This window comes from Phocoena phocoena, chromosome 14 (assembly GCF_963924675.1).
Source record: "Phocoena phocoena chromosome 14, mPhoPho1.1, whole genome shotgun sequence".
Lineage (NCBI taxonomy): Eukaryota > Metazoa > Chordata > Mammalia > Artiodactyla > Phocoenidae > Phocoena > Phocoena phocoena.
In genome coordinates, this window is record NC_089232.1 from 44,725,154 (window position 1) to 44,742,441 (window position 17,288).

The following is a 17,288-nucleotide window of genomic DNA, read 5'->3' on the forward strand; positions in this document are numbered from 1 at the left end:
CAGAGACTCCACCCTTGGAGGGCACACACAAAGTAGTGTGCGCATTGGGACCCAGGAGGAGTAGTGACCCCACAGGAGAATGAACCAGACCTACATGCTAGTGTTGGAGGGTCTCCTGCAGAGGCAGGGGGGTGCTCTGTTTCACCGTGGAGACAAGGACACTGGCAGCAGAAGTTCTGGGAAGCACTCCTTGGCGTGAGCCCTCCAAGAGTCCACCATTAGCCCCACCAAAGAGCCCAGGTAGGCTCCAGTGTTGGGGTGCCTCAGGCCAAACAACCAACAGGGAGGGAACCCAGCCCCACCCATCAACAGTCAAGTGGATTAAAGTTTTACTGAGCTCTGCATACCAGAGCAACAGACAGCTCTACCCACCACCAGTACCTCCCATCAGGAAATTGCACAAGCCTCTTATATAGCCTCATCCACCAGAGGGCAGACAGCAGAAGCAAGAAGAACTACAATCCTGCAGCCTGTGGAACAAAAACCACATTCATAGAAAGATAGACAAGATGAAAAGGCAGAGGGCTATGTACCAGATGAATGAACAAGATAAAACCCAGAAAAACAACTAAATGAAGTGGAGATAGGCAACCTTCCAGAAAAAGAATTCAGAATGATAATAGTGAAGATGATCCAGGACCTCAGAAAAAGAAGAGAGGCAAAGATCAAGAAGATGCAAGAAATGTTTAACAAAGGCCTAGAAGAATTAAAGAACAAACAGACAGATATAAACAATACAATAATTGAAATGAAAAATACACTAGAAGGAATCAATAGCAGAATAACTGAGGTAGAAGAATAGATAAGTGACCTGGAAGACAGAATGGTGGAATTCACTGCTGCCGAACAGATTACAGAAAAAAGAGTGAAAATAAATTAAGACAGCCTAAGAGACCTCAGGAACAACATTAAACACAACAACATTCACATTATAGGGGTCTCAGAATGAGAAGAGAGAGAGAAAGGACCAGAGAAAATATCTGGAGATTATAATCGAAAACTTCCCTAACATGGGAAAGGAAATAGCCACCCAAGTCCAGGAAGCCCAGCCAGTCCCGTACAGGATAAACCCAAGGAGAAACACGCCGAGACACATAGTAATCAAATTGGCAAAAATTAAAGACAAAGAAAAATTATTGAAAGCAGCAAGGGAAAAAAGACAAATAACATACAAGGGAACTCCCATAAGGTTAACAGTTGATTTCTCAGCAGAAACTCTACAAGCCAGAAGGGAGTGGCATGATAAAGTGATGAAAGGGAAGAACCTACAACCAAGATTACTCTACCTGTTAAGGATCTCATTCAGATTTTATGGAGAAATCAAAAGTTTTACAGGCTTCTCTGGTGGCACAGTGGCTGAGAATCCGCCTGCCAATGCAGAGGATACAGGTTTGTGCCCCAGTCCGGGAGGATACCACATGCCACAGAGCGGCTAGGCCCATGAGCCATGGTCACTGAGCCTGCGCATCCGGAGCCTGTGCTCCGCAATGGGAGAGGCCGCAAGAGTGAGAGGCTCGTGTACAGCAAAAAAAAAAAAAAAAAAAAAAAAAAGCTTTACAGACATGCAAAAGTGAAGAGAATTCAGCACCACCAAACCAGCTCTACAACAAATGCTAAAGGAACTTCTCTAAGTGGGAAACACAAGAGAAGAAAAGGACCTACAAAAACAAACCCAAAACAGTTAAGAAAATGGTCATAGGAATATACATATCGATAATTACCTTTACCGTGAATGTATTAAATGCTCCAACCAAAAGACACAGGCTTGCTGAATGGATACAAAAACAAGACCCATCTATATGCTGTCTACAAGAGACCCACTTCAGACCTAGGGACACATACAGACTGAAAGTGAGGGGATGGAAAAAGATACCATGCAAATGGAAATCAAAAGAAAGCTGGAGTAGCTATACTCGTATCAGATAAAACAGACTTTAAAATAAAGAATGTTACAAGAGACAAGGAAGGACATTACATAATGATCAAGGGATCAATCCAAGAAGAAGATATAACAATTATAAATATATATGCACCCAATATAGGGGCACCTCAATACATAAGGCAACTGCTAACAGTTATAAAAGAGGAAATCGACAATAACACAATAATAGTGGGGGACTTTAACACCTCACTTATAACACCTCACTTACACAAATGGACAGATCATCCAAAATGAAAATAATTAAGGAAACAGAAGCTTTAAATTACACAATAGACCAGATAGATTTAATTGATATTTATAGGACATTCCATCCAAAAACAGGAGATTACACTTTCTTCTCAAGCGCACATGGAACATTCTACAGGATAGATCACATCTTGGGTCACAAATCAAGCCTCAGTATACTTAAGAAAATTGAAATCATACCAAGCATCTTTTCTGACCACAACGCTATGAGATTAGAAATGACTTACAGGGAAAAAATGTAAAAAACACAAACACATGGAGGCTAAACAATACGTTACTAAATAACCAAGAGATCACTGAAGAAATCAAAGAGAAAATCAAAAACTATCTAGCGACAAATGACAATGAAAACACGATGATCCAAAACCTATGGGATGCAGCAAAAGCAGTTCTAAGAGGGAAGCTTATAGCAATACAATCCTACCTCAAGAAACAAGAAAAATCTCAAGTAAACAATCTAACCTGACACCTAAAGGAACTAGAGAAAGAAGAACAAACAAAACCCAAAGTTAGCAGAAGGAAAGAAATCATAAAGATCAGAGCAGAAATAAATGAAATAGAAACAAAGAAAACAATAGCAAAGATCAATAAAACTAAAAGCTGGTTCTTTGAGAAGATAAACAAAATTGATAAACCATTAGCCAGACTCATCAAGAAAAAGAGGGAGAGGACTCTAATCAATAAAATTAGAAATGAAAAAGAAGTTACAACAGACACTGCAGAAATACAAAGCATCCTAAGAGACTACTACAAGCAACTCTAAGCCAATAAAATGGAAAATCTGGAAGAAATGGACAAATTCTTAAAAAGGTATAACCTTCCAAGACTGAACCACGAAGAAACAGAAAATATGAACAGACCAATCACAAATAATGAAATTGAAACTGTGACTAAAAATCTTCCAACAAACAAAAGTCCAGGACACGATGGCTTCACAGGTGAATTCCATCAAATATTTAGAGAAGAGCTAACACCCATCCTTCTCAAACTCTTCCAAAAAATTGCAGAAGAGGGAACACTCCGAAATTCATTCTATGAGGCCACCATCACCCTGATACCAAAACCAGACAAAGACACTACAAAAAAAGAAAATTACACACCAATATCACTGATGACTATAGATGCAAAAACCCTCAACAAGATACTAGCAAACAGAAACCAACAACACATTAAAAGGATCATACACCACGATCAAGTGGGATTTATCCCAGGGATGCAAGGTTTCTTCAATATACGCAAATCAATCAAAGTGATACACCATATTAACAAATTGAAGGAAAAAAACCATATGATCATCTCAATAGATGCAGAAAAAGCTTTTGACAAAATTCAACAGCCATTTATGATAAAACCTCTCCAGAAAGTGGGCATAGAGGCAACCTACCTCAACATAATAAAGGCCATATATGACAAATCCACAGCAAACATCATTCTCAATGGTGAAAAACTGAAAGCATTTCCTCTAAGATCAGGAATGAGACAAGGATGTCCACTCTCACCACTATTATTCAACATAGTTTTGGAAGTTCTAGCCACAGCAATCAGAGAAGAAAAAGAAATAAAAGGAATACAAATTGGAAAAGAAGAAGTAAAACTGTCACAGTTTGCAGATGACGTGATACTATACATAGATAATCCTAAAAATGCCACCAGAAAACTACTAGAGCTAATCAATGAATTTGGTAAAGTTGCAGGATACAAAATCAATGCACAGAAATCTCTTGCATTCCTATACACTAAGGATGAAAAATCTGCAAGAGAAGTTAAGGAAACACTCCCACTTACCATTGCAACAAAAAGAATAAAATACCTAGGAATAAACCTACCTAAGGAGACAAAAGACTTGCTATAAGACACTGATGAAAGAAATTAAAGATGATACCAACAGATGGAGAGATATACCACGTTCTTGGATTGGAAGAATCAATACTGTGAAAATGACTATAATACCCAAAGCAATCTACAGATTCAATGCAATCCCTATCAAATTACCAATGGCATTTTTTATGGAACTAGAACAAATCATCTTAAAAATTTTTATTTTATTTAATTAATTTATTTATTTATGGCTGTGTTGGGTCTTTGTTTCTGTGTGAGGGCTTTCTCTAGTTGCAGCAAGTGGGGGCCACTCTTCATCGTGGTGCGCGGGCCTCTCACTATCGTGGCCTCTCTTGTTGCGTGGAGCACAGGCTCCAGACGCACAGGCTCAGTAATTGTGGCTCACAGGCCTAGTTGCTCCGTGGCATGTGGGATCTTCCCAGACCAGGGCTCGAACCTGTGTCCCCTGTACTGGCAGGCAGATTCTCAACCACTTCGCCACCAGGGAAGCCCCATCTTAAAATTTGTATGGAGACACAAAAGGCCCTGAATAGCCAAAGCAGTCTTGAGGGAAAAAACTGGAGCTGGAGAAATCAGACTCCCTGACTTCATGCTATACTACAAAGCTACAGTAATCAAGACAATATGGTACTGGCACAAAAATAGAAACATAGATCAATGGAACAAGATAGAAAGCCCAGAGATAAACCCAGGCACCTATGGTCAACTAATCTATGACAAAGGAGGCAAAGATATACAATGGAGAAAAGACAGTCTCTTCAATAAGTGGTGCTGGGAAAGCTGGACAGCTACACGTAAAAGAATGAAATTAGAACACTCCCTAACACCATACACAAAAATAAACTCCAAATGGATTACAGACCTAAATGTAAGACCAGACACTATAAAACTTAGAGGAAAACATAGGAAGAACATTCTTTGACATAAATCACAGCAGGAACTTTTTTGATCCACCTCCTAGAGTAATGGAAATAAAAACAAAAATAAACAAATGGTCCCTAGTGAAACTTAAAAGCTTTTGCACAGCAAAGGAAACCATAAACAAGATGAAAAGACAACCCTCAGAATGGGAGAAAATATTTGCAAATGAATCCACAGACAAAGGATTAATCTCCAAAATATATAAACAGCTCATGCAGCTCAATATTAAGAAAACAACTCAATCCAAAAATGCGCAGAAGACCTAAATAGACATTTCTCCAAAGAAGACATACAGATGGCCACGAAGCACATGAAAAGTTGCTCAACATCACTAATTATTAGAGAAATGTAAATCAAAACTACAATGAGGTATTACCTCACACGAGTTAGAATGGGCATCATCAGAAAATCTACAAACGACAAACGCTGGAGAGGGTGTGGAGAAAAGGGAACACTCTTGCACTGTTGGTGGGAATGTAAATTGATACAGCCACTATGGAGAACAGTATGGAGGTTCCTTAAAAAATGAAAAATAGAATTACCATATGACCCAGCTATCCCCCTACTGGGCATATACCCTGAGAAAACTATAATTCAAAAAGACACATGCACCCCAATGTTCATTGCAGCACTATTTACAATAGCCAGGTCATGGAAGCAACCTAAATGCCCATTGCCAGACGAATGGATAAAGAAGATGTGGTACATGTATACAGTGGAATATTACTCAGCCATAAAAGGAAACAAAACTGAGTCATTTGTTGAGACGTGGATGGATCTAGAGACTGTCATACAGAGTGAAGTAAGTCAGAAAGAGAAAAAGAAATATATATTAACGCATGTATGTGGAACCTAGAAAAATGGTACAGATGAACCGGTTTGCAGGGCAGAAGTTGAGACACAGATGTAGAGAATAAACACATGGACACCAAGGGTGGAAAACCACAGTGGGGTGGGGATGGTGGTGTGCTGAATTGGGCAATTGGGATTGACATGTATACACTGATGTGTGTAAAATTGATGACTAATAAGAACCTGCAGTATAAAAAAACAAACAAACAATAAAAACAACTAATACTAAACTTTCTTTGGGTTATTTGTATGGAAATATGTTAATATAAATGTTTCAGACATTACATGAAATTTCTAAAAATCTTATATGGTCTGATATAATGTTATAAGTCATAATTCTAGTTATTACTTTAAAATGTATATCTCAGAAATAAAAAATTTTTTTTTCACTGCAAAGTAATGGAGCTGTTACAGTGGAGGATTACTGGACTGGATGTCAATATTATGACATAGTATGAGTGTGTTTTGTGTTTGGTAATTGCAATCATTGTTGCTTTTGTCGTGGTCTTCCATTTACAATGCTTGGTGTCAGTTTATCTCAAAATACAGTGTGTGTGTGTGAAAAAAAAAATGGGCAAAGAACTTGAATAGAAATTTCTCCAAAGATGATATACAAATGGCCAACAAGCTTATGAAAGATGCTTAACATCAAAAATCATTAGGGAAATTCAATTGAAAACCACTTCACATATATCAGAATAGCTATTGTCAAAAAACCAGGGCTTCCCTGGTGGCGCAGTGGTTGAGAGCCCGCCTGCCGACGCAGGGGACACAGGTTCATGCCCTGGTCCAGGAAGATCCCACATGCCGCGGAGTGGCTGGGCCCGTGAGCCATGGCCACTGAGCCTGCGCGTCCGGAGCCTGTGCTCCGCAACGGGAGAGGCCACAACAGTGAGAGGCCCCCATACCGCAAAACAAAAAAACAAACCAAAAAAAAAACCCAGAAAGTGTCGGTGAGGATGTGGAGAAATTGAAATCCTTGTGCACTGCTGGTAGGAATATAAAAATGGTGCAGCTGCTATGGAAAACAGTATGGAAGTTCCTCAAAAATATTAAAAATAGAAATACCATATGATCCAATAATTCCACTTCTGGATATATATCCCAAGGAATTGAAAGCAGAGTCTCAGAGACATTTGCGTACCCATGTTCATTGCAGCATTATTCACAATAGCCAAAAAGTGGAAGCAACCCAAGTATCCCTTAACAGATAAATGGATAAACAAAATGTGGTATACAACGAAATATTATTCAGCCTTAAGAACAAAGGAAATTCTGACACATGCTACAACATGGATGAACCTTGAAGACATTATTCTAAGAGAAATAAGCCAGTCACAAAAGAGCAAATACTGCATAATTCCACTTATACAAGAATAAGAATAGGCAACTTAGAACAGGCAAATTCACAGAGACAGAAAGTAGAATGGGGGCTGCCAGGGCCAGGACGAGAAGGGAATGGGGAGTTGTTGTTTAATGGGTATGATGTTTCAGTCTGGAAAGATGAACAATGTTCTGGAGATGGATGGTCATGATGGCTGCATAAGGTGACTATACTTGATGCACTCATATGTTTACTGAAAAAGTGGTTAAAGTGGTAAATTCTGTGTATTGTGTATATCTTACCACAATAAAAAAGTTGGTTGCCCTCATAAAAAATATATATACATTTTGGCATTCTGAGTTTTTTGACTTCAGAATTGTAGATAAGGGATCCTGGATGAATTAGATCGCTGATTTATATCACCATGTAGTGTTAGTAAAAACTTGTTTGCAGACTCACCACTCGCAAAAGTTGTATGTCACTGGTATAAATAAAACACTACTATTCCTTTGATTGAGGAATGATCCTCTGGGCTTATGAAGTCCATTTTCTTTTACTAAGACTTGGGGAGAGGAGAAGAAGCCCTGAGAATCAGCTCTGGCTGTACAGATTCTTGTTGATATGACAATGACCTATCTCCAAGCTGGTTCACCCTCAATTTAAAGAAGGGTTAATTGTTTTCAGTAGAAGTCAAAGTCTTAATTAGCTCAAGTTTGACTATAAAGATGTAGGAAAACTGATTAATACCATCACTTTATAATAAAGCTGTAATATCATTTTGGGTTTTTTTTTCCTGAGCTTAGTGTTAATCTTAGTTCATCTAAAAACTGTTCTCTTTCTTGTTTTTTAGCAAGTAATAGTTATCAGAAGATGCAAATATAGGTAAATCTTATGAATATTTACATAAAACAACTTGGAAATGGCCAGATTCATTTTGTAGATCTTCTGAAAGTCTATAGGAAGGGCAGTAGAAATAGTGCCATAGTAAGTGTGGTTGTTACAAACAGACTCAGATTACCAAACGTTAAGTAGCAGTTTCTGAATTTTTACTAGTAAGTTTATAAATTTAAGGACTACAGAATATCGGTACTATGTCATGGGAATTGGGACATGGCCATAATTAATTCTCTTGCTAAATTTATTTAAATAGTTGTTTGAGTAATATGAGAAGTTACTATATTTCCACAGAAATGAATTCAAGAGTCATTGCTATACAAACAGCAAAAATATCGAAGAAGGCTCATTCATATCAAGAAATTTTTACTAGAATAAAACCGTCCATACATGTAGCTTCATGTCCAAATTGAGAGCAAAGTAGTAAGACAGGCTTGGACCTGAAACCCTGGGACCCTTTGCTGCAGCGCTTGCACCTGGACAGTCTCCTCCAGCAACAAAATACAAATAAACTATAAGGAACTAAAAATAACTGTGTGCGTGCACAGTTGGGCTAAATTATGAACAACAAGACACAAGAAGACCAAAAACCCAACTGCCACTTCTGACCAGCCCAGAGGAAAAGCAGGGTACTGCGCATGCCCCCTGCACACAGCACCGCCAAGGGGGTGGGCAGACCACCTAAGCCACCCCTCCGGCCAGACCCCTGGACCCACCCCTACCCTCACCCCATATAAGGAAGCAGTTTACCCCCGTTCAGGGAGGGAGCAAGGGAACGTGTTACTTGTTTTTGCTCCCTCGTACTGCAGCAGGAGCCCCAATAAAGCCTTGCCTGAATTTCTTGACTGGCCTCTTATCAATTTCCATTGATTAAGGAGGCCAAGAACCCTGGTTGGTAACTAGTTCTAACAGTGCTTTGCTTGAATCGGCTCCTTTCAAATGGCACTTTGTTTCCATCTTGAGGCAGAGCCTGAAGGTGGAGGAAAAGTCAAGACTCCTTTTGGGGGGAATGGGGGCGGGGCGGGTGGGTGGTGGTGTGCAGGGCAGGATGAGGTGGGACAAAGTACACCCCAAGTCCTGTCCGTTTTGCCTTCTTCCTCCTGTTTCAGCCTCTCCCCACCGTCTTTCCTTCACTCCCCTTTAACCCACACTGTCTGCAAATGTTTGGAAGAGCAAGGGCATGTATGGTAATGGCTGGTTGAAGAGGGAGCTGGAACAGAAAACTGTATACATTTCAACTACTTTTAATCCTCACCTGCAATCCTACATATTTTAATCCTTATATTTGTGCTGGGTCTCCTAGCTCACTCTGGCCTCACTCCCACCTTCAGGTGCCCTAGAGTACACCCCTATCACAGGGTGGCCCTGGCAGCTGGTCTCAGAGAACATCATGGAGGGCCTGTTCTGAGACTTGGCTTCTCAACTCAATGGCCCCCCGGCCCTGCTTCAGTGTGATGATGGCGCCAAGGCCCGGTTGAGGGCAAGAGAAAGTCCCTGAGGGTGGTTCAGGATCGTGGCACGTTCCCCCTGCAAGGCCCTGTCCACACAGACTCGAGAACTAGCTGAGTTGAGGGTGACGAGTAAGCCAGATTTGGGGTTGTTACCAACACTTCAACCACGAGCCTTTCATTCGTTTGACTCTAGACATTTGTCCTGTTTTCCACTAAGGGCTGGAAAAAATGCCGGCAATTCTTTGGAAGTTTGATAGCACCTAGTAGACTTCTGTTACAGTGTTGCCAAAAGTGTGACAGGCAAAGGCGCCACTGATGGTGAAGATGCTACGTGGACAAAATTTTTTAATCCAATAGCTAGAACTTACCTTAACAAGTAAAATATATATATATAAACAGTATATTAAAGTCATAATTTCACAGATGTTATTGCTTATGAGGAGAAGTTAAAAAAAAGAAGAAAGAGATGCATTCACATCCATTTAAAGTAAAACACGAAGTAAACAAGAGTACTGGTAGTGAGCTGAGACTGCAAAAATGAAGAAGGTGGCAAGAAAACGGCACCCATTTTCACAGCTCCTGAACAGCAGCATGGTCTATCCAGTCTTTAAAAGCATAGTTCACTACTCCTCCTGAAATACAGGCTACTGTCCCACTGGCCATCCATCTAAAAATACATGCTAATCCTTCCCCTCATAGCTATAAGCCCAGGTGCTACAGGCCACACCTATGGGATGCAGGCTTGCTTAAGGTGCTTCTGTCCACTGTGCACCACCTATATCCTCTTTGATCTTGGCAAGCAAGTGTGTGTGGGAATCAGTTGAGACTGACAGAAAACAGAACGTGTCCCTGACCACCTTCCCTTGACTCTGGGGATAGGAGCTGACCATGGGGGTGGCTTTGTACAATCAATACAAATCCCTGGCTATACAGATGCTTGTTCTGAACCGGCTCCTGAACTCTCCTATGAGAGCCTGAAGTCAGAGACTGGGAATCAGGTAGACAAGTAGAGCAGGTTCCCCCTGCAAGGCCCTGATCCTCACACTTTAAAATTTATACCTTGATTATGTGATAAAATTTTGGGATGAGCTGGATAAAGTGACTGCCAGAAAGGAATCATTATTTCTGGTTGATGCTCCCCAACATCTAGCCAGTTTATGGTCAATAATCCCATCTAGTAAGTTAACTCATGAGTTATCTAAGTATATGTTTTGCTTCCAGTTTACCTTGAGGGATACACCAAGAAGTTTCACGGTTCAAGGTCAAACATTTTTGGCTGCTTTTGTAGCATTTTTAACATTGCTTTTATGGGCGCTTACTTGTTTATATCTGCCTAAAGTACTTTTCTGGATAAAGTTACATTGGCCCATGTTCTCTGGCAGAGAACTTGAGGGCCTTGACTGTCCATGCAATGAAGTGGACACTAAATTCTCACGTGAACAGAACTCCCCACATGTGCTCAGTGGACTAACGTCACTTGTGACTTACTTCATCTTATCTTTCCTATTTATATTTTCCACTCTAATCTCTGCCAGTGTCAAATTCTCTATATGAAAAATGAGATAATAAGCCTATCATGAGAATTTAAAAAGATGTATATAAACTGCTTTGTATTCTCTGGTACACATACTTAACATATTGTTAACAGTAGCCAACATTTACTGAGTGCTGACCATGCACCATGACTTACTCTAAGCACTCTGCAAGTGTATTTAATCCTCATAGAACTCTATGAGGTTGGTGTTGGTATTACCCCCATTTTACAGATGAGGAAACTGAGGCCCAGAGATGTTAACAAATTTGACCAAGGTCTCCAATCTATCACAGGTAAAACTTGGATTTGAACCCAGGCTCCCCGACTCTGAGCCTGGGCTCTTAACTCCTACTACTATGGTAGCTACTCCACTAAAGCTATTTTTAAAAAAATAATTTCTCTTGTTTTTCCTATTATTTATTTATTTATTTATTTTCAGAGGCTGCACGCAGTTACATTTAGGGTCACTAACTTACCCAGAACTTCCCAGTTTTATAACTGAAAGTCCCATCTCTCAGGTTACCACTCAGTAGTTTTATTATTATGTTGTTTATCTTTGCAGCAGGACCACTGCTTGTACATACAGATACCTTTGTGCAAATTAGGAAAAAGGGGTATTCACTTACATTCAACATACTTTTAATCTTGCATCCATTACATTTATGTAGACTACCTTAAATCCTTCATGGTATAAGATGGGGTAAGAGAAACAAATATAGAAACAGACTTTCACACTGTATTTAACACATTAAGATCTATGGGTAAGTATTAATACATGTGTTACCTTTATATCCTTGTTCTGTCTCCCTGAGATCAATTTTGGTTATTGGTTTGAAATCAGTATCCCATAATCGTATACACCCATCTCGTCCACCAGTGGCAAAGCCTTCTTCGCAAGCATACATGCTGAAGATTCCAGCCTGTTGATTAAGGCAGATAATACTCAATGCTGCAATCATTCTAAACAGTCATTATAGCTGGATCTTGATGATAAAAATACAAAACAAAGTAAAAACAAAACAAAAAACAAATCTCTTGCTCTCTATTGAAATCCTGGCAATAGAACAAGTAGCCATTTTAGCTAGATTAAAAATTCATAATACCACTAAAGCAGACTAGTTCAAGTGCTCCTTTGCCACGATTAAACTAATAACAGGCTGTAAAAAAAATTCAGGAATTCCTTGGCTAAAGCAAATATAAAAATCATACATTTCTTTCTGTGACAGCTAATCATTATAAAGACAACGGTGGAGGTGTTTCATATAAATTCCTTTTAAAACAAGTAAAGATATGCGGGCTAGGAACACAAACACTTCTATAGGGACAATGGTGACAGAAATGCATCCTGATGAGCTCAAGCACGCACCATCTGAGCCTAAATGGAAGCATAAATTACATTTGTGTTAGCTTGTTAAGCATTATTTGAAGATGCTCTTCACCTCTGATGTGGTTTCACAACTTAAAGATGCTTTTCCATGGAAAATGTGTTACAAGAGTATAATGTTGACATAATACCCAGTGTAAAGAGAAATTAGGTTACTAACGCAGCTGTTTTTATGAATGAGGACCAATACTGACCTTTTGTTTCAAGAGCTGTTTCATAATTAGCGAAGCCAAGAAAATTGGTCTTCAACATACAAGACAGTGAAAGTTCTAAAATTTCATAGCTCTTTTGCTAAGAGTTGCTGAAACTTTTCTTCAGGTTCATAGTAATAGGGCAAGAAGCTAAAGGTCTGTTGAGTTTCTGATAACATTTTACCAAATTTCCATTTATTACAACAGGCTTTACCTTTCACATCATCTCCCCATTCTTCTGGTCATTTCTACTTTACCATCTATAGACACAGCCATATAACTATTTTAATATATATCAGAATTCAGCAGAGTGCCCAGAGTCAAATTTGTCCTTGTTCTTACAGAGCATACCATCAAAAGAATTTATCAGTGGTTTTTGTTTGCATTTTAAGAAACTGTGATGTGGACATGGAGGTGACGCTCTCTCAGTCAGGATGAGGAAAATCTACCTTATTAACCACTATAAAAATAACAGCTGTCTCCACCCTTGCTATTCAACATATGGGCCACTGGCCAGCAGCAGTAATGTCATCCCAGACCCACTGAGTAACAGTCCGCATTTTTTTAACATCTTTATTGGAGTATAATTGCTTTACACTGCTCTATTAGTTTCTGCTGTACAAAAAAGTAAATCAGCTATACGCATACATATATCACCACCTCTCCTCCCTCTTGCATCTCCCTCTCACCCTCCCTACCCCAACCCTCTAGCTGGTCACAAAGCACCAAGCTGATCTCCCTGTGCTATGTGGCTGCTTCCCACTAGCTATCTATTTTGCATTTGGTAGTGTATATATATCAGTGCTGTCTAACTTCGTCCCAGCTTACCCTTACCCCCTCCCCGTGTCCTTAAGACCACTCTCTATGTCTGAGTCTTTATGCCTGTCCTGCCTCTAGGTTCTTCATAACTTATTTTTTTTTAGATTCCATATATATGTGTTAGCATACGGTATTTGTTTTTCTCTTTGACTTACTTCGCTCTGTATGACAGACTCTAGGTCCATCCACCTCACTACAAATAATTCAATTTCGTTTCTTTTTATGGCTGAGTAATATTCCATTGTATATATGCGCCACATCTTCTTTATTCATTCAACTGTTGATGGACACTTAGGTTGCTTCCATGTCCTGGCTATTGTAAATAGTGCTGCAATGAACATTGTAGTACATGACTCTTTTTGAGTTATGGTTTTCTCAGGGTATATGCCCAGTAGTGGGATTGCTGGGTCATATGGTAGTTCTGTTTTTAGTTTTTTAAGGAACCTCCATACTGTTCTCCATAGTGGCTGTATCAATTTACATTCCCACCAACAGTGCAAGAGGGTTTCCTTTTCTCCACACTCTCTCCAGGATTTATTGTTTGTAGATTTTTTGATGATGGCCATTCTGGCCGGTGTGAGGTAATACCTCATTGTACTTTTAATTTGCATTTCTCTAATGATTAGTGATGTTGAGCATCCTTTCATGTGTTTGTTGGCAATCTGTATATCTTCTCTGGAGAAATGTCGATTTAGGTCTTCTGCCCATTTTTGGATTGGGTTGTTTGTTTTTTGGTATTGAGCTTCATAAGTTGCTTGTATATTCTGGAGATTAATCCTTTGTCAGTTGCTTCGTTTACAAATATTTTCACCCATTATAAGGGTTGTCTTTTTGTCTTGTTTGTGGTTTCCTTTGCTGTGCAAAAGCTTTTAAGTTTCATTAGGTCCCATTTGTTTATTTTTGTTTTTATTTCCATTTCTCTAGGAGGTGGGTCAAAAAGGATCTTGCTGTGATTTATGTCATAGAATATTCCGCCTATGTTTTCCTCTAAGAGTTTTATAGTGTCTGGTCTTACGTTCAGGTCTTTAATCCATTTTATTTTTGTGTATGGTGTTAGGGAGTATTCTAATTTCATTCTTTTACATGTAGCTGTCCAGTTGTCCCAGCACCACTTATTGAAGAGGCTGTCTTTTCTCCATTGTATATTCTTGCCTCCTTTATCAAAGATAAGGTGGCCATATGTATGTGGGTTTATCTCTGGCCTTTCTATTCTGTTCCATTGATCTATAATCTGTTTTTGTGCCAGTACCATACTGTCTTGATTACTGTAGCTTTACAGTATAGTCTGAAGTCAGGAAGCCTGACTCCTCCAGCTCCATTTTTCTTTCTCAATTTGCTTTGGCTATTTGGGGTCTTTTGTGTTTCCATACAAATTGTGAAGCTTTTTGTTCTAGTTCTATGAAAAATGCCATTGGTAGTTTGATAGGGATTGCATTGAATCTGCAGATTGCTTTGGGTAGTACAGTCATTTTCACAATATTGATTCTTCCAATCCAAGAACATGGTACATCTCTCCATCCGTCTGTATCACCTTTAATTTCTTTCATCAGTGTCTTATAGTTTTCTGCATACAGGTCTTTGTCTCTGTAGGTAGGTTTATTCCTAGGTATTTTATTCTTTTTGTTGCAGTGGTAAATGGGAGTGTTTCAATTTGTCTTTCAGATTTTTCATCATTAGTGTATAGGAATGCAAGAGATTTCTGTGCATTGATTTTGTATCCTGCTACTTTACCAAGTTCATTGATTAGCTCTAGTGGTTTTCTGGTAGCATCTTTAGGATTCCCTATGTATAGTATTATGTCATCTGCAAATAGTGACAGTTTTACTTCTTCTTTTCTGATTTGGGTTCCTTTTCTTGCTTTTTCTTCTCTGACCGCATTGGCTAAATCTTCCAAAACTATGTTTTATGGTAGTTGTGAGAGTGGGCAACCTTGTCTTTTTCCTGACCTTAGTTGAAATGGTTTCAGTTTTTCACCATTGAGAACGATGTTGGCTGTGGGTTTGTCATATATGGCCTTTATTATGTTGAGGTAAGTTTCCTCTATGTGCACTGTCTGGAGAGTTTTTATCATAAACGGGTACTGAATTTTGTTGAAAGCTTTTTCTGCATCTATTGAGATGATCATATGGTTTTTCTCCTTCAATTTGTTAATATGATTTATCACATTGATGGATTTGTGTATATTGAAGAATCCTTGCATTCCTGGGATAAACCCCACTTGATCATGGTGTATGATCCTTTTAATGTGCTATTGGATTCTGTTTGCTAGTATTTTGCTGAGGATTTTTGCATCTATGTTCATCAGTGATATTGACAACCTGCATTTTAACAAGATCTCCAGGAGATTCGTGGGCACATTAACGTTTAAGAAATGCTGGTTGGGCTTCCCTGGTGGTGCAGGGGTTGAGAGTCCGCCTGCCGATGCAGGGGATACGGGTTCGTGCCCCGGTCCAGGAAGATCCCCCATGCCGCGGAGCGGCTGGGTCCGTGAGCCATGGCCGCTGAGCCTGCGCGTCCGGAGCCTGTGCTCCGCAACAGGAGAGGCCACAAGAATGGGAGGCCCGCGTACCACAAAAAAAAAAAAAGAAATGCTGGTTTAGAAGATGAAACTGACGATGAAATACTTCTAGTTTCTGTCAAGCTGCTGCTGCTGAATTACAACACTAATCAGTCCATCGATAATTGAGACGAAAGCGAATTAAGTTATTAAGCTTTTGAAATATTAATTTCTTCCAGGTGAAGAAAAATAATTAGGGAAATCCTTCATGAATGTTTAGTGAGTGTTCAGCAGAACTGGCTGATCTTAAAGCAACAGGGCAAAAATACAGAGATTTGTGACTTTAACTTATTTAATAAGTCATTCCCAAATTTCTATACGGAAATACTTACACTATGTGCTCCTTGAATGGTGCGGACTAAATTGAGTCCTTTCCAGACATAGATGTCGCCATTTAAAGCACCAGAGTAGGTGATGTCTTCTTTGGCACATGCAAGGCAAAGGATGGTCTGAAGATCCCCTGTTTTGCCAAATATCCCTCTTTTTGCAGTCAGGGCATTTCCACATAGTGTCCAAAACTAGAAAATAAGTGATAAAATAAATAGATCCAAAAAAAAAGAGTATTCTGATGCATCTCATTATTGGTATTTATTTGCTAATGTTTCAATACATTTTACATAATTTACTATAGGTGCACTAGATACACATAATTTAACTTGTTTTATTACAACGGCAGAGAACTGCAAAACATTTTAGCCAACTACTAGCAGTAAAAAACTTATAACAATATTTTTTAAACTTTCAAAGTTCCAACATTCCAAAACTTTGCTAAATGCTTCATTTTTTTGTTGTTTAATTTCTTGTCAAGTTATAGCACTAGTATAGGTTCACCGTAGAGAAGTTTAGAAACAGAAAAAAGTGAAAAGAGGAAAATTGGAATTATTCACAACCTCCTGTTAACATGTTGATATATCTTCTAGGTATTTTTGTTGCACGTATATATATATGCTTTTAGAAATAATTTCTAACTAAAAATTACATAAATCTTCACTGTAGAAACATTACTCAGAAATGTTTCTAAATTTAAGTTATATTTCATATAGCCAAATAATTGACTAGGCTTTTCAGTTTTAGTTGCTTAATTTATTATGAGGGAGACCGTAAGCATAAAGGTTGAGCTGCTTTATAGATAGCAGCAGGGAGACTCCCATGGTTATGTAGAAATTAAGTATTTCATACTGACATATTTTCTTTCAGTATGTGAACTGGTATAATTTTACTGCCATGTATGTAGTCTCTCACAATTTATAAAGGCTCTTTACATGTGTTTAGTTATTTGATCTTCATAATACCCTTACGAATAGGCTAAGGCAGATATTACTATTACACCCATT

General features: G+C 38.9%; 1 protein-coding gene across 1 annotated transcript in view; it reads right to left on the reverse strand.

Moving 5' to 3' along the window:
* Positions 1–17,288, reverse strand: part of EML6 (EMAP like 6) — a 322,870-nt gene that overhangs the window by 142,512 nt on the left and 163,070 nt on the right. Inside the window, exons 5-6 of the mRNA XM_065890822.1 lie at positions 16,287–16,472; positions 11,788–11,923 (exon numbers count right to left, since the gene is read on the reverse strand). Of these exons, the coding sequence (XP_065746894.1) occupies positions 11,788–11,923; positions 16,287–16,472 (322 nt within the window). The remainder of the gene's footprint in view (positions 1–11,787; positions 11,924–16,286; positions 16,473–17,288) is intronic.